The sequence below is a fragment of the Mauremys mutica genome, chromosome 14 (genome assembly GCF_020497125.1).
Source record: "Mauremys mutica isolate MM-2020 ecotype Southern chromosome 14, ASM2049712v1, whole genome shotgun sequence".
Taxonomy (NCBI): domain Eukaryota; kingdom Metazoa; phylum Chordata; order Testudines; family Geoemydidae; genus Mauremys; species Mauremys mutica.
Genome location: NC_059085.1, coordinates 42,907,708 through 42,929,288, shown reverse-complemented (window position 1 = coordinate 42,929,288; position 21,581 = coordinate 42,907,708). Strand labels below are relative to the sequence as shown.

The 21,581-nt window shown below is 45.2% G+C and overlaps 1 protein-coding gene across 4 annotated transcripts in view; it reads left to right on the top strand.

Moving 5' to 3' along the window:
- Positions 1-21,581, top strand: part of ANKRD11 (ankyrin repeat domain 11) — a 224,688-nt gene that overhangs the window by 186,404 nt on the left and 16,703 nt on the right. For all 4 annotated transcript variants that reach the window (XM_044986830.1, XM_044986831.1, XM_044986832.1 and 1 more), the window contains 4 exons: positions 16,212-16,382; positions 17,627-17,830; positions 20,184-20,326; positions 20,803-20,950. In XM_044986830.1, coding sequence (XP_044842765.1) covers positions 16,212-16,382; positions 17,627-17,830; positions 20,184-20,326; positions 20,803-20,950 — 666 coding nt within the window. The remainder of the gene's footprint in view (positions 1-16,211; positions 16,383-17,626; positions 17,831-20,183; positions 20,327-20,802; positions 20,951-21,581) is intronic.

The following is a 21,581-nucleotide window of genomic DNA, read 5'->3' as shown; positions in this document are numbered from 1 at the left end:
CAGATTAAACTAATGTAAAATCGCACCTCCAACAGCAGTTTAACAGCAGCTTTGTGTAGTAAAAAGTCCCCAAAACACTTAAGAAATTCCATTGTAAAGAGAAAAATAGCAGTTCCAGTTTTTAAAAAATGCATTTAATAATGTAGATTTTTCACTTTTTTGGCATCTATAACACAGGGAATTCAGAATGCTTCACAAATGTTAACTAGCCTCACAATACCCCCGAGGTAAATTATGCGACGTATGGATCGATCCAGCCACTTCTGAGATGCAATGCTGCATCTGTTTACCAGTGCAGAGCAACACTTCACAGCTGCTTGAAATGGGAAGGAAAGAAGAATCCCACATTTAATGGAAACTGCAGAGGGAATCTTCAGCAGGCACAATGTAATTTAAAACCAGTGTGTGGTAATCTGAAAACTGCTGCCCTTAAATCCATCAGTCCAGAATTGATCATTAACCTGCCTCTTCACCTGTCAGTCTAGCAGCAGCAGCTAATGACAGAGCAGTATCTGCTGGTGCCTTTTAAACGTCCGTTTTTCTATTTCAACCCCAGCCTGTGCTCTGCCTCAAACACAAGCTCCACTTGGTCTGGAAAGGGAATGAATGATGCATGGTTTAGTAGCAATGAGGCTTCAGTCATGAGGCCCCTCAGCATTGCTTAATCATTGCAGTAGAAGCAGAGTTAACACTAATATCACTGCACACACAGGTTCAGCACTGCTGTTATGACTGAATCTGTGTGATGGGAGGTGGTGGCAATTAAATCACAGAAGCACCTGGAGCCCTCCACCAAATTCAAACCCTGTGGTGTGTACCCTGGCTCTGCCGTAAAGCGCTCGCACTCTAAAGACAGGCCAGACAGACATTAAACAAACAAGAAACAAGCAATGTGTCAAAAGTAATGAACTTGTAAGTCACAGTTGTTTCCAACTCCCCCAATATTTGGCAGTGGTGTTCTTACAGCTCCTGCTCCTGGAGTCAGGTGATCATGTGAGAATATGGAGAGAAGTTTGAAAATGTGACCCAAGAGGACCCTAAAGATTCAGAAACAAGAAGGCAAACCACAAGAATCCCATTTTTTTGTTTTGGTTGGTTTTTTAATGAAATGATTTTGAGGCCTTGAATCATGATTTTTAAGCTCTTGGGGTTGGCGATGCTGCATTCCCTCACCCACCTCCCCTCCCCTCTATCCAGCTATCCTAGTCAACCTCCTTCACTGACCCCCTCCCACCCTGCACTTCCCTACTTGCCACAGGGAAACAGCTTCAGTAAGGGAAGACAGGCAAAGTGTCTGGCCTTGACTGTCGGCCATTTCATAGAATCATAGAGTATCAGAGTTGGAAGGGACCTCAGGAGGTCAGCTAGTCCAACCCCCTGCTCCAAATTTCTCAGATCCAAGTGCAGAGGTTGTCCTATGCTCATCCCCCACCCCAGTGTCTGACATGGGCAGCAGCTCCCAGTCAATTCCCCCTCTCCCCTGGTGGATTTTTGGGGAGGGGCGTGAACATCCCATGCTCATTCTTAGGGCCCCTGACTATTTCTTTCTCCCTCTCCCCTTACAAAGGAGTGGGGTTCCCAGTGCTGGGGGCTACATTCCCAGCCATGGTGGATAATTCCTTCAGCATGTTTGTTAGGAAGCAGCCTTATCTCCTAAGAACTCCTCTGTGTGTCAGTTCTTCTGCTCAAAGCACTACAAAGCAACACTAGACCACAGAACCTCCTCCCTGGGGTGCTTGGGGGCTCTGGAGTCTAGTGCTGCTTTGCCTGTGGTTGCAAAGAATTCAGGCTGAATTTAAAGACCCATATCAGTTAGATTTTGAAGGCCTGTCTGAGAGAAGAGAGTGAAATCCAGTCAGCTTTACCCACGTGAGGAGTCTCGCTGTAGGGCATGGGGTTAGCATGAGTAAAGTCAGCAGGCGTTGGCCTCAGTGCTTTAAAAGGTGCTACTGTTTTCCAGCCTCATTCATATTACTCTTTAAACATGTTGTGTGACGCTAATTACTGGGTTGGAAATACTGGATGAATCAGATGACCCAAACCATCTACTTTTCCCCCCTCCTGGAATATGTGCACTGTTGAGTTGCCTAACTGGCTGCTGATGTTTAGAAATACCTCCCATGGGAACAGCCTTGTTAGTCACAAGTGGCTAAGCTGGCTAGGGAATCCGTGAGAAGCAAATTGTTGGCTCATTCAGAAATGCATCCGTGTATGAAACTGTTACTTGTATGCATTTCTTCTGCTGGCTTCAGTGTGATACATGCAGCTGGGGGACTGAGGGGCTGTGCTGCATAGGCCCTTTCTTAGCTAAAATAGTCCAGAAACTGTCCTCACCTAGCAACCAGTGAGAGAGCGAATGTCAGAGCTTCTTCATTTCTAGCTGGGCCCCATAATGGTAGCACAGTGTAGTTAGACTGGCAAACACTACTACTCAGATCCCATTTAAATGCCTATTTAAATATGTATAGCTGGCGAGAGGGTGCTGTGAGCATCTGTGAACCAAAAATCTGGCCATGATGGCTCGCGTCTTGATGTAAGAACTTTCATCAGGTGTTTCCACAGGCTGTCCTGTCTCTAGCTTCCCAGGTAGGGAGAAGGAGCGTGGTCTGTCAGTCATGTTGAGCTTCCGCCCAGTGTTTCCTCCCCCATCCATTTCTCCTCACTGTTCTTCAGAATAAACAAGAAGTCTGGAAGCTGGAATTTCGCTAACTTTCAGTTATTACTGTTTAACATCAAGGGCTGTGTTTTTACATTAGCTGCTTACTCAGGGGACCAGTAAATGGCCACTTTTGCTGAGATGCCTTTTCACACTTCTGGTTGAAGGGTGTCTCCTTTGTTTAAACTAGTCCTGCGGATTATCCTGATATTTGAACTGTGTCTAGTCTAGGAGGTAGCGTTAAACCCTCTCAGCTGAGTTATTCCTTTTAAAGATAACTAAAATACTGGGGCCTGGCCCTATAGATCCATTGACATCCATGGGCCTGGCAGAAAGCATAATGATTTGCAGGTCAGGCTTCTGGTTTGGAAGGTCATTTGACTTTGCAACGCATCAGGGTTCATTTGGTGCTCTTTAGAGCAGTGGTTCTCAAAGCCGGTCTGCCGCTCGTTCAGGGAAAGCCCCTGGCGGGCTGGGCCAGTTTGTTTACCTGCTGTGTCTGCAGGTTCGGCCGATCGCGACTCCCACTGGCCGTGGTTCGCCACTCCAGGCCAATGGAGGCTGTGGGAAGCGGTGCTGGCCGCCCTTCCTGCAGCCCTCATTGGCCTGGAGCAGTGAACCGTGGCCAGTGGGAGCTGCGATTGGACGAACCTGCCGACGTGGCAGGTAAACAAACCGGCCCAGCCCGCCAGGGGCTTTCCCTGAACGAGCGGCGGCCCAAGTTTGAGGACCAATGCACTAGAGCAATTATTTAACCCATACTCCACTTTCTCGCAGCACAGTTTGTCTAGGACACCTTGCAGTTTAGCTTGTGTGGAAATGAATTTCCACTGATGGCCCCTCTGTCTCTTTTAGGTTAGGAAGTAATCACAAATCTCCCCTGTTTATTTTCTAGAGGCAGAAAGGAGTGACCTCTTCTCTATCTCCCCCTCCCCCCCCGCCCCATTCTGTTGGAACAGGTTGCTACATTTTTTTCCCCCCTCTCATTTTCTTCCACTGTTTCCTTCTTGGCATAAGCTTACTTGGCTGATAAGCCAGGCAGCCATCTCCATTCGCGGGATCCTGTCATCCATTTGCATCGTTGGCTATGTAGCTTATGCATAAAATTCCATGCAACCAAATCAGCCTCTTCCTCGTTGTAGACCCCCTCAGTTATGTGACTTTCTCCGTTTTGGTCCCACTCCTATTCCTTCTGCTGTGCTTGTCCTGTGTTCATGTCTGTCCTACCTGCTCGGTTTTTTCACTCTTTCATTGCAACAACACATTCTTCTGGCTTCCAGCCCACTCTCCTTGTGCTACCCCTTGTCTGTCCAGCTGTGCTGCTTCCCCCTTTGAACTGCCAGGATACTTAACCTGCTGGTGTCCTCCCCACTCTGAAATCTCTTAGCTGCTTTATGTCTTGCCATGTGCAAGTTGTCCTTAGATTTTGACCCTGTCCTGTCCACAGAGGGGTGGATTAATCTGGGTACTGCTGCCCCTTCTGCTCACTGGCCACGCTCAGGTAAAACCTTCCCTTTCTCTCTCATTTGAACTGACACTCCAAAGCACGAAAACATTTCATGTGCTGCAGCCTCCCTGGTGAAAATGAGTCACTTCATGCAGACTTGTGCTTTCTTTCAGAGGCATAATACATTCTCCATTGCTGTCTGTGCTATTCTAATGTATTCTTATTGATCCTTTGGCTGCATGTTTGGGGAATACACAGTTGAAAATCCTGAGCTTTAACTGAGCCAACAGTCAGTTTCCCACACAGTGCTGAAGAGTTCATCTTATGCATTACTTGTTGGGCAATGGTATTTTTCCTCAGGGGCACCACCTTGTATGCCTGTGTTGTCATGTCTAAGCAGTTCAAACAGACGCTTGTGTGTTACAGGGAGCCACATGTTTCTAGGGAATGGGGTGCTGTGCTGCTAAACTGAAGCAGTCTGCCAGTGCAGCTCTGGGTTGGAGTTCTCTTAACCACAAACTGTCAGGCTTCTCAGAATGTACTAAAAAAATGTGTACAAGGGTTTTCGCTGGCATTGCCTTTCTTCCTTCTCCCAGTCCTCCTTTCTCCCTCCCACCTCGGCTAAGGCCTGTGCTTCAACCTGTATTGTGCTAAGCCTACATGCAGAGCTAAACCGACAGCTGAATCTTGAATACCTCCACATGAAACAGCATGTGCTGTGAGACCTCTGGATAGCCACCTACAGCCTTCCAACAGTAAAGGATTTGTACTCTAAGAGTGTGTGTGTGTGTGTGTGTGTGTGTGTGTGTGTGTGTGTGTGTGTGTGTGTGTGTGTGTGTGTGTGAGAGAGAGAGAGAGACACACACACATACACCTGGAATGTAAGCTGGTCACAAGAACCACCTGTGGGCAGATCCTTTTGTTGTCTTAGAAATGTACTCGTGTTCTAGTCTTTCACCTACAGCTCCCAGATTCAGATTTTTAGTTTTGCTGAAGAAATTAAAGTAATTCCCTATCTATATTCTGCAGGCATAGCTGTATTCTGGTTCTGAATTCTTCCTGTTTCTGTGTCTAGCTCCCATTAATGTCAGTGTGACTTCAGTGTCTGCACCAGGAGGAGAACAGAATCCTTGAATTGAACAAAATAGCAAGAGAGGATCGAGGTTTTGTTCTATAGATTCATAGAAAGTTAAAGCCAGGAGCAAATGAGCTTCTTCAAACATAGGTGAATGGAAGGTGGGATTTGGCTAAGTGTGCTTCGCAATTAGTGGGGTAGCAATTTTAATTACGAACGTCTTTCTCTCTCTCTTAGTGATGGGTTTTTAACTTGGTCTTATTGCAATTCCTCTGTAAATTAGATTTTGTATTAATGATAAGCATTAGGATTATCAGTGCCACCACTTCCTTTCTTGTTTTCTGCACTCCCCTGTACACGCTCTGCATCAGCTCATGCTTTCTTCACATCTGGAAAACAAACTGAAACATGTCTGGATCTTTGTTAAGGTTGTGAAAGAGGATGGTAGTATTGGTGCAATCACATCAAAAAGGACTTACTTTCCAAGCACTCCCTTGCTAAGGCATGTTAGAGTAACATAATCTTCCTCCTTGTTTACTGCAATAGATGCCAAGGGCAAGTCTTGCTCTTCATTCACTGCCATTACTGTAAAGATTTACAAAATAGCATTTCACCAAGTGAGAGGGGCATTTGCAGAAACTACTATAGAGTGAACTTATGCAAACCTTGAGTAAAGGTTTTCTTTATCTGGAGCAGTTCAATAAAACACAGTTGTTGTAGCCCTGTTATGTCTAGGCAGGTCTGGAGCAGGAAGGCCAGTTCAAAGCCTTTGTCTATTGCTTCATTTATCACTCTGGTAAACTGAACTTCTTTTAAATCAAACTTTCTTGCTTAGATTCAGAATTTGAAACCAAACTGCAAGAGGGTAACAGCACATCCTGTATCCTTTCTAATCAGCTTTCCCCTCCTCCAGTTCTGTTCTTCCTGTTTACATATTTGGTTTCAGGCCACCCTATGGGTCTCACTTCGGCACTCAGTTCACTTTGCCAAAACTCTTCTGGGCAGCAGCAAACAGGCTTAACCCTTTGACTCAAAGCAATGGGGATGTCTGATGGGGGAGGCTGATGTGTGTTGTGCATTGTTTTCCATGGCAGTAGCTTCTGGCTGTGAAGAGTTTTAATGCCCAGACTAAAAAGAACTTTAATGTGTGTAATGGTTTTTACGTTGGCACTTTCATTTTGCTTGTCACTTGAAGTTAGTGTGTTTGAGCAGTGTGAGGATTTAGTTCTGCATTTACACTAGATTTCAGTGTATATAAATTCTTAATAATTTGCATTTCAGGTAAGCAATCCAGGCCGCTAGTTAAAAACCTGTATCTTGTAAAACTGTGTTTCTGAGCAGTGCTTTCTTCTGACAACCACATTTAAGGTATCATTCCAGGTTAGTCTAGCTGTCTTGGGAGAGGTACCTTTGAAGTCTTCTGTGCTGTATTCATTCTTGCTTCATGGTCCGTTTGCCTTGGTTGGGCACAGCAACCCAGATAGATTGTAAACTGTTGTCTTGCCTATGCTGTGAAAGCATGCCAGCATGATTCTGCAATGGCAGTGAGAGTGGAAGCTGTATTGTAGCCAGGGCACAAGTGTTTTTGCTGCGTCATCTAACCCCGATCATAGCTGCTATAACGGGGCCAAACCGCGGCTCCTGAGCCACATGTGGCTCTTTTACTGCTAAAATGCGGCTTGCAAAACCCTCCATATTTCCCCCCATTCTCCGCTTACAAGACTGGGTGGGAGGGGCTCGGTGCTTTTGCCCTTGCAGTGGGGTGGTGGAGCTAGGGGCTTCTGCCCAGCGGGGAAGGGAGTCTAGTGGCTTCTACTCTGTGGGAGGCCCCACCACCCTACCGCAGGCAGAAGCTCCAAGCCCTGCCAGGTGCACCCAGCTATCTAACTTCTGAAGATTATCATATGCGGCTCGGAGGGTCGGTACATTTGGCCACCCCGTGTGATCACAATTGTAGCTCTGCTTGTGCCTGGGATCCAGCTCACAGCTCTCAAACCTGAATGGCATTAACCCTAGCAAAAGCTCCACCCTTCTCCTTATGCAGTCAGCACAGGAAATGCAACCTCTGGCCTATTTCCTATACTTCCTCTCAACTGCTTAAAAAGCTCAGATGAACCTCTGGGCTGCAGCAATCAGCAGCTGACCATCTGATCATAATACTGTGCATTTTTCTACCACCTTTCCTCATCTTAAGGCGGTTGTGCCACTACAGACGTTAATGAATAAGCCTGAATGCATTGGGATGGGGTATCCTCCTTTAACAGTTAGGGAAACTGAGGCATGGGGCAGTGAAGTGATTTTGCCATGGTCACACAGCAGGTGAGCGACAGATCTGGTGATAAATCCTAGGTCTCCCAATTCCCAGACTTGTGCTTTAATCACAAGATGATTTCCTTCCTGTGAAGGATGTAAGCACAGCATCCACAAGTAGTGCAGTTAGCTACATCAAACCCGTCTGTCATACTGCAGCAAGTGAAAGCAAGAGCGCAGCAGTTGTTTTTAGGTTTATTTTTATCCTTGTCAATCGCACGCTTTTAATGTTAAGTGTTCTGTGGAGGAGGAGATTTCTGCCATTGCAGAATTAGTAAGAATTTAGCATTTTCAGTCAAACTTTGCAAGCATTTTTGCAATTTGTGTGCTCATTCTGACAGCCCAGAAACAGCCGAGTAATATTAATGAAAGCATTCCTGTTCTAATTATAAACTCCTTCTGCATGCTCATGCACAAAATAGCCCTTGAAGACCCACAGCCCTTCTACATTGCTTTGGTTGTATTTTATAGCTGTGGCACAGAGCTGTTGGGTGAGATGTCACTCAACATGACCCCATCAGTGCCCTCGATTATGTCTGTGGCAACAAAGCTGGACCATGGTTACGGTACCTAAGGGATATAGATGTGGCTTTCCTTGCACAACAGAGCACGCTGAGTAGACAAACCCTGATTTCTTACAGCGCTGATGTTTCCAGGTGAAATGCGATTTGCCGAGTCTGCATTTGAATTCCAGCTGTGAAGGCCAATGAGGGACAAAATGCAGAGCTTGCGAGTCATGAAAAAGACTTGCCAGCTGCGGCGGCTGGGAGCCCCGGGGCCTGGTGCTATACTGCTGGCCATGCTGCAGTGGGGTCTGTGAAGCTTGGAGGCCAAGGGCTTGTGTGAAAACACCTACCCGATGAGAGAGGCAGCTGCCACAGGGCACCTGAGCAGTGGGAGTGTGAAGCTCTGTAATGTGTTCACACCAGGAAGGATAAACTGCTTAGTAGCCTTAGCTCATGGCACTATCTAGGCCAAAGCGTTTTCTTGGTGTAAGTTTATTTTTAATTTTACTTCAAGCCATAGAGAAACCATCCATTTTTCAATGATCTGATTTGATTCTTCAGCTTTGTCGCTACTGTCAGGGAGAATGACGTGTGGTTTTAGTCTAATTAAAGTGGAATTCTCCTTCAGCACATACATTTCCCGAGTCTGTACATAAAATGCAGGGTTTATTGTAAGGGGAGAGACTCCTTCATATGGAACAGCCATTTTTGAAACCTAATACTTTTGTCAGGGAATCAAGATGCACGCGGTCAGTGATAGCAGAATAATCATCAAGCACAGACGTTTCACCGTGGGTGCAACGCATGGTGCCCTTCTCTGGTGGATGGTGTGGAGAGAGACAGACGTTTTCAGCGAAGGATTGGAAGAGGAAGCTGCACAGCTACCCCTCACCCATGCCAAAAGGCTAAGTCTTGCCATGTAGATAAGAGGTGAAAGAGTAGAAGAAAAAAAATGTCCAGTAAAGGTTGTTCGTAGCTCACCCTAGCGGTGAGTACTAGGAGCAGCATTCAATATATTTAACAGCGACTTCGAAGACAAGATGAATAGAAAAGGTTGTGCTGACAACACGAACTATTTAGCTAATCAAGGCTAAGAGCCGGACAGAGCTGGGTAATTGGGCACATGATAGCAAACAAATACAACCCGATTGTGCAGGAACACTGAATGGAAAGAGCTCTGTACAGTCTTTGCACATGCTGGGTTCTGAAATGGTGGTAACGTCTCAAGGAGAGAGTGAGGTGCTGTTTGTTGGATCAGCTCAGTGCACAGTCATGGCCAAACAATGCATCTGTTGCTCCCAACTGGTAGCTTTTTTGTGAAAGCAGATCTGGCTGGTCACTCACACGGCAGTGTTGAGGTTTGAACTGAAGGACAAGCTCCATCTGCCCTTGTGTTTGATGCATGCTCTTTTGTTTTACAAGTATGCCAAAGCTATCTCATTTACTTGGCTCTTTTGAGGATATGTAAGGCCTTGAACTGCACCAAATGGCCTCTCTGTGTTTGCACACTTAGAGTTTGTGAATCCACTTTGATAAAAATTAAACTTTTCAATGAAAAAGCAAAATTGAATAAACGGATTTATCCGGTTTAGCCCCTCCAAAAAGATCTACCAGAAGTAGAAAAAATGCAGATGGGGGTAATACATTAATATTAATATTAATACATCAGGAGTGAGGCTCTGCATGCCAGGAGAGTGTAAAAGATTGAGACTGTTCATTTTGAAAAGGAAAATAGGAGGATAGGACAGAGGTGTATGCCCTGACTGGCAGAGAAGCCAGTATCCCAGTCAGTGCCCCAGGTACCCTTTGCCATAATGCAAGGACCAAGGGACAATGAAATAAGTAGGCAGCAAACTTAAAACTGATATAAGGAAATACTTTCTTATATAATGTATAACCAACCTACTGAGCTAGTTACCACAGGCTGTAATTGACGTAAACAGCTCACGATTCATGAAAGGGCAATACAGTAAGAACAGGAATGGCATCTGCAGTTACACACTAACTAACTAACTAACATGAGGCTGGTTAACCCCGGTGTTCCAGGGCATAATCTGATGGCAGGATTCAAGAAAAATTAAGTGCACTTATAGAGAGCTTATACCTTACTGTGAAGCCCAAGTGGTGTCCAGCCTCAAGCAGGAGGACTGTTGGCCAGTTGCAGTGTGGCAGATCCTGTGTTCCTAGAATACAGAAACACTTTCTAGCTACCGTGAAGCTGGGCAATCTTCTGTTTGTTTGTTCAAGCCCCTCCACTGTGCAGTGCAAGCTGAGTGAAAAGAGAATACAGTGAGAGCAAAGAATGAATCTCTATCAGGAACATTTTTCTTAATTAAAATGATGGAGTGAGGAAAGTCCTGCATGGCCTATCTCATACCAGCTGGAGTCATTAGCTGGGTGAATCCGACCCAGAACCACTTTGACCTTCCGTGTCATATTTGATGCAATACCAACTTTGCATGTAAAAACTATAATTTCAGCCAGATAAGTGACCCTGTAGCCCATGCTGAAAGAGGGGCTGGCTCAGTTCCCAGGCCTGGTCTCTTGTTCCCTGGGCTAACAAACCAGGGGCATCATGAAGGTGGCAGTGGCTGCTGCTGAACAGTTTGTGTGAAATGAGTGGTTGGTTTCAGGTGTCCCTCTCACAAAAAGTGCTATACAAGTTAGCACCATTGTTGCATTCAGCAGAGTCTGCAGGGTTAAGAGGATGGTCACTTCTGGGAGTTTATCCTTCTTGGTCAAGGTTGAGGGACGTTGGCACAGAGGAAGCTTATGCCACTGATGCTCATGCTTTTTCTCCTATTTTGAGGATAGAATGGAAGACTCATTTCCAGGGCTGTCAGATCAGCACTCTTCACTAAAAAACCCAAACAAAAACACTTGAAAACCTTGTCTGAAGGAGGAAAGATTTAGAAATCTCTCTGCTTTTGTGTCCGATATGCATACGTGACACAGAACAATTCCTTTATAACATAGCCAGGACAGAAATCTCTAAGTACAGAAACTGCAGACATACAGAAATCTCTAGCTCCTATTGCATCTTTAAATAATTCCATCACAGTATTTCTCATAATCTAAGCAACTTTATAATGTCCCCTTAAAAAGTAGAAGCAGGTGTGTTTTTACCAAATCTTCTGATATATAGATGGCCACACAAGCTTGTCAAACACTCCTGGCTGTTGCTTCCTCCTCACCAGCTCACTGCGCCGTCCCAGCTTGGAGATTTTTCTCAGGAACTGTTCTTGAGAGCTGAAAACCATCTTACCTCTTCCTAGGAACTCCTAAATAGTCTGTGATCATAGAATAGAATAGCTGTCTGTAATGACAGAGTGGGTCTGGTTTACTTTGCTTCTTCGGTTGTGTCTAGGTAGTTTTGTTCCATAAGGAAGTGATAGTTGAATGGACAGTTATGACATTTTACCACCCAACTCACCTGCAGCTCATCTTACTGGTTAAGCTGTCACTCCAAAGACACCATGCTGAGAAAACATGTTCCTTACATATGTGTTCAGACTCCTTTCTGAGACTTCTCCTTCCAGTCAACATGGACTCTGCTTTCACCATTACTATTGGGAAGAGTATTACACTGGTTGGATATATTTAATAATGAGCAGCGCTTAAACTACAAACATCATATATTTGCTGATTGCCATGCAAGGTGCATCATTCTCTTCTGTGGCGCTCCAAAAGAGCATATGTGTTGTGATGTGTAGACCCAGTGGGATGGGTTAGATAGATACGATATGTTTTGCTTCATGGATTGGTCTCAATGCTTTCGTATGGCCTGATGGTCAGAATCCAAACAGGCTGGAAATGATTGCATTGGTTTGACATTTATCGCTGTTTCCAGGGTGGTGTGAAAAGCCTAACCTGTTATCTCCTAGTTACTGCTTGCAGTATAATTCTAATGTTAATCATTTTTGCACCAAAGGTTTCCAGTCCATCCCTTCCTAGTAGCAGACTTTGCACCTGGAACATGCCAAGCCAGGGTTAGCAAGGTAATTTTAGTAATAATTTATAATCTAAAAACCTTTCAGTTTTTCAACAGTTTTCCATTTCCAGAATCCCTTGCTACCCTCCAGATAAACAATCTCATTTGGCTTGGGATACATTACAGGGAATCGTGTTATGTAACATAGGTTATTCTTGGATCACCACCACTAGAAGTACACTGGCATACACAGCATTAGTGATGCAACAATCTCCTCTGTGTTTGAGTGGATCAAAATGTCGTTGAGCTACATAGAGAGAAATCAGTAATTAGTATCTGAACATAGCCCCTTTAGAAAGTGGAGAACTTAAACAGATGATTTTGTATTTAAATCTGATCTTGTAAACTCTGTGATGAACGCAAGACAGGTGATTCATTCCTCCAGCCACTACAAACGCTTCATATTGATTTGCTGGGAACCCCAGTCTTTTCATTACCATTTTTTTGAACATTTAGTGATTGTGGGTTGGTGTTACACTGGGTCGGACAGCAAAGTTAAAAAATAAGAGAAACGTCTCAATTTCTAATTGATTCATAACTCTCAACACGGCATGAGTGAGGAACATACAGTGTTTGAGTCTGTCAAAGATGGTTCAGGTACTATGTGGCAACTTCTTAATTTAAAGGGACATGCCAACATACAAATCACATTTTTTCACCTACTGTTGTTGTAAGGGACATTTAATATGTAACTGTAACTGAAAAAAAGATTGGAAAATATTTCTGTATTTTTCCAGTTTATTTGCTTTTGCCTAGTCATTTTCACTCATTCTCCTGTACAGGTTAGCTGGCCAATCAGTTTCCCTTGTTGTTTTTGTGACTGGTTTATATAGCAACAGAGGAGAGAGAATGAGACTTTACAGACAGGAAAATGTGATTGTAAAACCACAAAAATCAGCAAAGGGACTTGGGGCAGAGTCCCAAGGAAAATGACTTGTAACTCGCTTTTGGAAATTGTCTAGATTAAGTTGACAGAGTCCTTTTAAATCTAAACAAGACAAACCGATCTCGGGCAACATGATGGGTTAAAGAACTAGCATTTCATCTGAGTTCACACTGATGGATAGTTCTGGGGATCTCACTCGAGTCTGATGTGGACACTGTTCCTATCCAAAAGTCACAGACTAGTTAGGAAGAGTTAATATGGTGGTCTGCTCAGGTTAGGAGGGAAGTGCACTGACAAAGCTGTGCAGGAAAGGCTGTATAGTCTCACGAGAGCTTCCACAAAAAGCTTGACCCTGCTGCACTCTCTGGGCATAATGGAAGCTGGCCTAGGCCCTCACTAATGCTTGGCTTTTTGCTAATGCTACTCGAATTAGACAAATCTAATGCCTTAGAAAATATTTGATAGAGATATTACAAACCGCTATGTGTAAGTCTCTCAGCTATTCCACTGGAAACCCACTTTGACTCCCACTTCCTGCTCTTGGTTCTCTGCTTCAGGATTCTGCATCTCCAACTCTGTCCCTGTGGCCAGAGAGAACTGGGCAGGATACTGTTATATCCCCATTCTTTTCTGGTCTGTTGAGAAACCCCCTGGACCCAGGTTTCTTGCACGGAATTGCAGACCACTTAATGGTTTGTAACCCTGTTTTTGAGGGTGTTAGCAACCCTCATCAAGCTTGTTGGGTGGGAGGGAAATCTCATAATAAACTACAATGCTAAGATTCTTGGGGAGTCATCTGGCAGAGAGCTGGTATAGGGTGAAGTCTCAAAGTATTTTAAAACAATTAAATTTAAATAAAGGTGCTGAGGTAGATATGTTGGGGGACTCCTATCCTTGTGTAACAGGATACTTCCCAACTTGCTATGTTAGACACCCGCCGCCCCCCTGAGATTCCACTACAACTTCTGCGGGGTTATCCCCTACTGGCTAGCACTGCCTCCCGGGGTATTGCTGGCCAGCCAGCTGCAAGAGTTAAGGGTATTTCCATACTTAAAAAGACTTTTCCCCCAAGTGAACACGGTCGGCTAAATAGTGCAGGTTCTATTTAACCAGCAAAGCTGTGGGCAATTCATTAGGGGCTTTATGTTTTTATTTCAAGACTACAGTGCAACTAAGCACTTTTTCAGTGCTCAGATTTCTGAAGCAGAATCTCACTAGCATGAACTCAACATAAAATTATAAGACGGTTTGTGAGGATACAGCTGTGGGAACCATTCGTCGGCATCTACCAGGTATTTGATAGGTGTTATCTGCTTTTTCTATAAATGGGCCTTTCAGAATTCAGCTTAGATCATACATGTACAGCACTTCTTAGAATTAGTTTTAAATCACTGAAATACATTTAATGTTTGGATTGTTTATAGGGATGTGTGGACAGGGCTGCCGAGAGCGGGTTTGGGCCCTGGTGAAAAAAAATTTTCGGGCCCCCCAGCAAGGGCGGACCAGCTAAACAGGGCCGACGAAGCCGGGCCCCCTTCCGGACCCGGTAATTTGTACCGGCTCCCCGCCTCTCGTCGGCCCTGTGTATGGAGAGTCCCTGTCTTCTCTCCTTTACCTTGTGTTTTTGTTCTTGCACTGTGGATCTAGGACAGTGCTGGAGTTTGTTTTGGTTTTGTGGGAGTTTATTTTGGTATTTCTCTCCGTGGAATTGGTGTGTCTTTGTGTTGCTATCTATTTTATTCTTTTTGACAGAAATTAAATAAAACCAGCTGGGACATCTCGGCCAGACAAACCTAATTTTTATTTCTTAAACTCTCTCGTTGAGATCATAAACTCAAACCCCACCCTTCTGTCTGAGGGACTTGCAGTGCCTTGCCTGCTGCTCTGCAGAGCCAACAGAGAGCACAGTCAGACTTGTGCCATCTCAGAGGTCTGCTAACAGGAGGAGTGTCAGTACAGGACGGGGAAGTGAACAGGAGTAAGTGTCAATTCTGAGTGTATGGGGAAAAGATCAGTGTTTCCTAAGGGGAAATCAGAAAACTGCTGAAGAGAAGCTGCATATTCAGGAAGGTGCAGTGTACATCTGAGCTGAAAGAAGCAAGAGTGAGGTAGCAAATCCCATCATACTTTTAGGGTCTAGTTCTCACTGGCTATCTCTAGGCTGTAACGCTGGCTGGTGAGAGCAGTGATGGGCGATGTGGGGAGAAGCCTGGTTTTAGCGTTGTTCCCGCACACATTGTAGGTCACAAACAAACGTTGGCTCTGGGCAGCACCCTCATTCCTCCCAGCAGGAGTTGTCTGCAGCTAGACCAGTTAGTTACTGGGAGCAAAAAACTGTTCTTAAGAGTTTCTTCCCTCCCTATTGGTTGGTTTCACAGAGGTAGGTAGGGGAAGGGACCCAGCTGAATAAGCACTGCAGCAGGAGAAGGTACCTGCGGTGATGCAGGAACATGCTGTAAATGGGAAGTCGGCCAGGGAGACGGACAGTCTGCTGTAACCTTGGAAGGAGGGCATCCGCCAGGCAGTGTTTACACACAGTGTATCATGGGGATTGACGTGATATTTTGTAACGGTTCCGGTGATGAGTACAGGACCTCCCCTAGCTGAAGGGGATGAGATGGCGACATTTCAGAGTTGTTACAACGTATCTTGTTAGCACTTTCTGTTGCTGCTTTTAGATGCCTCCAGTTCAGTCCATGCTGTGGTGGTGTAAGGCTGGTACGCTCCTCGAAGCACCATGGCATGAAATGGAGGTTCCTAGAAGCAAGATGGAAGGTACAGTACTGAGAGTTGGCCTCTGTGTGCGTTCATTCTCTCCCCCTCCTGTGCTGCTGTTTAGGGAGGGTGGGGGAAAAGAGAATCTAAACCAAAAAAAAAAAACAGTTAGGAAATGGCCAACCTGCCAGCAAAGTGACCTACGGCAGGCAATGCTGAAGTTAGGCGTCCCCCACTCGGCAATATTCCACGGTACGGAGGTGTTGCGGGGCTCTCCGGCACCCAGCGAGGTGTGTGCTTCAGTGCCGTGGCTTTTAGCGCTTCTGAATGAGCATCAGTGCTGGCAAAGGCCAGTGCTTCTAACCAGGTTTGTTCAGCAGTGGTTTCATTATACTCTGTAAGACACCGACAAGAGTTATCAGACGCAATGATCCGGCTTAACCATCTCAATGTAAAATGATAGTTGTTGCTCTACATTTACATCCGCCACGCGAAGAAGACGACTGACATGAATGGGGAAAGCTATTATTAGCACTTGTCTGAAAAATGATTGTGAATTTCAGTTGTGGAAATGTCTGTAGCATGAAACCTTCCCCTTCCCTTTCTGTCTCCGACTGCATCACAGAAAAGCAGGGTCCAGAACGGAAGAGGATTAAAAAGGAGCCTGCCACTAGGAAACCCGGCTTGCTGTTTGGAATGGGGCTGTCAGGAATCAGGGCTGGTTACCCACTCTCTGAGCGCCAGCAAGTCGCCCTTCTTATGCAGATGACAGCAGAAGAATCTGCAAATAGCCCAGGTGAGAGCTGAAAGTGAGGTGTGGGTGGATGAGTCTGAGCTCATATTGAATGGGACTTGGTATGCTTCTGCTTATTCGTAAACAACCACCATGGTCACAAAATAGACATGGGTGAGCATGTGTACCAGTGGTGTCTACCTGGCACCCAGGACATGTTTTTTAAGGTTGGTAGCATAATTCTTCTGCCTCCAGACTACAGTACGAGAGTCTGGAAATGAATTTAAGGAATGCAAATGCTTCACTCCTGCCAAATATTCCATCTTCACCTAATATCACTTAATGCAAGCGACAGCTCCCTACCCCAATTTAGGCAAATGTCCCTTTATTGCATTCTGAAATGATAATATAATGTTGGACAGATAGGTGCAGAAGACATTAGATGCTGTTTAGTTAGCACTAAAGATCTCAGAACTAATTTAGTTACCGGGAGCATTAGCATATGTCAGAGCTCCAAGTTTTCTGTTAGGTTAATATGTTGATTGAATAATAAGATGTTTTTGTGAGTAAAAGGAAGAACATGATTATCTCTGGGATTCTTAAATGCTCCTTCTTATGTAAGAGAACTAGACTCTGCTACCCATGGTGTATTGTAATTTTAGATATAATGTAGTAAATGTTTTTAACATGGAATTAATATTTCAATATACTGTAGTAAGTATCTGTTGCCAATATGGTCTCCTGTGGGGTTTTATATGTGTTATATGATCTGTCTGTGTATCCTTCTGTCTTACATACAGAACGGTGGAGTATCTAGGGACCTTATTTTTGTTGCTGTCATTCTTAATGTGAATCTAGTTTCAAGTCACTCTCACTTGATAGTAAGTGAATTTCCGAATATTCAGGGCTTCTCTCAAGAAGTGTGTGCACTATCCTTCCAGGCAGTTAGCCCCTCACATGCACATGGGGAAGATCACTTTGTCACTTCCCTTTGGAAGTAAGACTTTCGGGTACGAGCAGACACTTTGCCCTCTCTGAAATCATAGGGTTGTCTATAATCTGTACAAGGGTTACTACACCCGTCTCCAGTCTGTGCTTCAGCACAGCCTACAATTTACATCTGTATTATACATACACAGGCTTTCCTCTGTCTCCACATCTGGTTCAGAGGATCAGTTACCTCTGAGTGCCTTGCAGCCAGTGCTTCAGTGCAGCTGCTGGATTAAAAGTATTGCAACAGCTCCCTCTGAGGGCTCTGGTTTTCCTTCAAAGTGCAGTTCTTCACCGTATTTCTCTTCTCCATGCAGTAGATACAACACCAAAGCATCCCTCTCAGTCTACAGTGTGTCAGAAGGGAACTCCTAACTCTGCCTCCAAAACCAAAGATAAAGTAAATAAGAGAAATGAGCGTGGAGAGACTCGGCTGCACAGAGCTGCCATCCGAGGAGATGCCCGGCGCATCAAGGAACTCATCATTGAGGGCGCAGATGTCAACGTTAAAGACTTCGCAGGTAGCAAGTCCAGCTGCAGTTCAGTGATCTGTATTAATAAGTCAGGAGCCCAAAGTGCAGTCAGTGGTTTTGTATGTGCCCAGTATCTCACCTTGCCTTTAATAAATATAGGAATAGCCAGGCCAATGAGACCAAGAGTCCCTTGAGTCCAGCATTCCATCTCTAGCCTGACAGTGGCCAGGACCAGACACTGTAATGGACAGTTGTAGAATGACCTGTGCGTAGGAAACTTTTCTAACCCCAGGCACTTATGCCTTGTGGCATGAACCATGAGCTTAGGGCAGTGCAATGGAATGGAGAGTCTCAGCATGAGGTGTGAGCAATTTCCATCCAGATGAGGATGGAGCCTTGCAGACTGAGATCCGTAGTCCTTGCAAGTCTTAGATCCTCATGAAAGATGAGGGCAGGTGCAGTGATTTGCTTCATTTATAATCATTCAGTGTGACCCAGCAAAGCCCTCAGACAGGTGAATTATTATAGGTAGAGCTTGTGACAACGCCTGTAGTTAAGCTTGCCCAACACTTTCTAATATAAGATCCTGTGTTCAGTTACTTATTATAACTTAGTCAAATAAGAGCCATTTGTGCTGAAATTCTCCCTGTCAGGTGTTTGCCTTAGGCTGGGTTTTGTTTTTCTGTTTTGTTTTTATTTTAAGTTCAGCTGTTTTCAAGAATGAGATTTGGGGAAAATACATTTTGCTATCCCTGTGTAAAACTGCCCAAGTTAGGCCATGTTATAAGTCTGAAAAATCTCAATTTGCACATGCAATTAGACTGGAGTTTGGCCGCTGAATTCTGAGACAATTCCACCTGTACTGAGCATGCTCCATCCCAGGATTGCAGAGGTAGAGCAGGACTCTTTCTGCAATTGCTCCTTCAAGCTTTTCGGAGTCAACTGTGGCACCAGAACTGAGAACAGGGAGCCTGTTTCTCCGTGCTCTCAGTATTCCCTCTGCCGGTGCCCAGGCAGCGAGGAGGAGGAACCTGTCTGTCCCAAATGCAATAAACAGAAATTCACAGAAGCCTGTGACCTGTCCCTGACTTTTACTAAAAATAACTGTGACAAAATGGTGCTGACGGTGGGGAGGGCTGAAGCCTGAGTATGAGAGCTTGAGCCCCACTGCGGAAGGAAGAGGTCCAACACTCCTCACCCCTGGAGGCTGGGAGCTCGTGTCCGTCCCGGTGGCTCAGAACTGCGGCGGCCGCCTGTGGGATCTGGGAGCTCTGGCCTACCACCCCAGGGCTGGAAAATGTCACAAGTCTCTGAAGGTCACAGAATCAGTGACATTCTTGACCTCCATGACACAATCTTACCCTTAATCATAATTATACACACAGGAGGGCTGAATTAAGGTTGCATGGACGACCTTAATTCTGGCATTTCCTAGCTTTTGAGCTGTTGACTTTGTGGCCATAACATTCTTTTAAAGTAGCTTTTTGGATGTAATAAGTAGATATGCTTAGTCTGGATCTCTGGATGTTTAACATCAGAGTTGTACTGACGTGTGTTTTCGTTGTAAGTAATTTCATTCACAGATACCCCTTTTTAATAGTACAAATGGAGGGTTCTGAATGGCTCACCCAGTGCTATCAGCAGAATACCCACGGGGTAGTACACACCTACTGGGAAGCTTCCAAACAGATTCTGCTTAGAAATCAATCTGCTGCCCATGTCTGACAGACATTTTTACATCTTTCCCTCATTCTTCAGAGGTTTGTTTGCGAATAGGAGCTTCTGTTTCTGCAGAGTTCATCTGCTTCCACGCTTAGTCCCTTCCAGAAGTCATGGTCCTGTTTGTGACGTTACAATTGCTTGCTGTGAAATGTTGCAGACAGCCTGTACGCTGTGAGTTCAGCTAGGGGCTACACTGTATGAACAGGTGAATTCTAACCCCCAGTCGTGACTGAGTGACAATGTTCCTCCTATCAAAGAGTTAGAGGAGAGAGAAACAATGACATCTAATGGGAGCAGAGCACCAGGAGGTGTTAGCCGCCCTTCGATTTCATTCACGAAATGGTCTCTGCTTTTGGAGTCACTGAGCGGAGTGAGTTCTACAGGACAAGTGGCCGTAGCACCTTATGTTGCCAAACAGAAAAGCTAGATGGACTCAAGTACCAGATGTCGAGCTGGCAAAAAAAGTTGCTTTCCAAAGCAGAGCTGCCGGTGTCCTGGCCACGCAGGTCCTGCTGTGCCGTGTGCTGGTTGGGCAGAAGAGCTCCGTGTCAGCAGGCAGGGCCGCAGGCGAACTGCCATAGTAGCAGCCAGCAGCATCTATTTAGGTTACTGTGATACTGTTCATAATTATCGACAGTAAAAATTAGTTGCCACGTCGTGAGTGTTTGTGTGCTTGCAGGCTGGACAGCATTGCACGAGGCATGTAACCGAGGATACTATGATGTCGCAAAGCAGTTGCTTGCTGCCGGCGCGGAAGTCAACACAAAGGGGTTGGATGACGACACCCCGCTGCATGATGCAGCTAATAATGGGCATTTCAAGGTTGGTTCTTGCTGGATTTAGTAGCCATTTTTTAGTGATTCTCGTTACAAATGTTTGATTTTCCTATGCTTCCAGTAGTATCTGTATAGGCAATTGCTATTTCATTTCATTTCATTTCACTGACAGGCATGTTGCATCTTCCCAGGTGAGAATCTTTCTCCAGCCCCAGTGCTTTTAAATGTTGTGCTAGTTTCTCCCCTTTGTGTCAGAGACCTTGGAATTGTAGGATGGAGCTTGCTACCAGAATACAGGTTTGCATTTCCCCTCATAAATCTGTCCTGCCATTTTCTCTGTCCCTCATTTCAATCACTTGTCCATGTCACTAGGTGACAGGGCAGGATGACCAGCCAGCTCTGACCTCAGACTAGCCTCTTTCCTGCTTGTCTGTCTGAACAGCCCACAAAAGTGAAGGGGACTGAAACATCTTGCTTCGAAACTGAACCACACTGAGATTTTGAAGTTTTTCTCATTTTTAGGTGGTAAAATTGTTGTTACATTACGGAGGGAACCCTCATCAAAGCAACAGGAAGGGAGAGACGCCTTTAAAAGTCGCTAATTCCCCCACCATGGTGAATCTACTCCTGGGAAAGACCACCTATCCCTCTAGTGAAGAGAGCTCAACAGGTGAGGTGCTGACCTGTGCGGGTGTTGGGATCATGGGCTATCGCCATAGTGGCAACCTGCTATCACAAAAGCAGTAAAATGCACAGAAGTTATAATAGCCCGAAAACACCTACATGCTACTGCAATAGCCGAGTCAGTCCACAGTCAAGATGTTCAGATGCTTACAAAACCGACCCTTTGCTCAGAGAGCTCTGCTGCTCATCCTGGAGAGCCTACAGCTAAAAGCATCCTAGATGTTTCCACCTACCACAACTGGGGATGTAGGAGGAGAGGCCAGGCCTCAGGTAACTGGGTCCCATATCATTCAGGGTTCAAAGACTGTCACCAGCATTTTGACTTGCACCTGGAAGCAAATGTAGAAATTCTCGCACACCTGTTGTGTGTTCATTACAGCCTACCCCTGGGAAAGCAAGGTGCTGTTTTCTGCATTTATGGAAGCTTCCAGTCATGCTCCACTAAATGGCTGTAGTCTAGCTTGCAGGTAATAAAGTTATGACTAATAGCTGCAATGCCTGCACTGGATGGGCAGCTTCTTACTTAGTGGAAGTTCAAGAGAGGCACTGCATGCCACTGCTCCTCCCTGAGAATCCTGGTGTTAGAACTGTGCTCACTCTGAGTGCTCCCAAAGGGT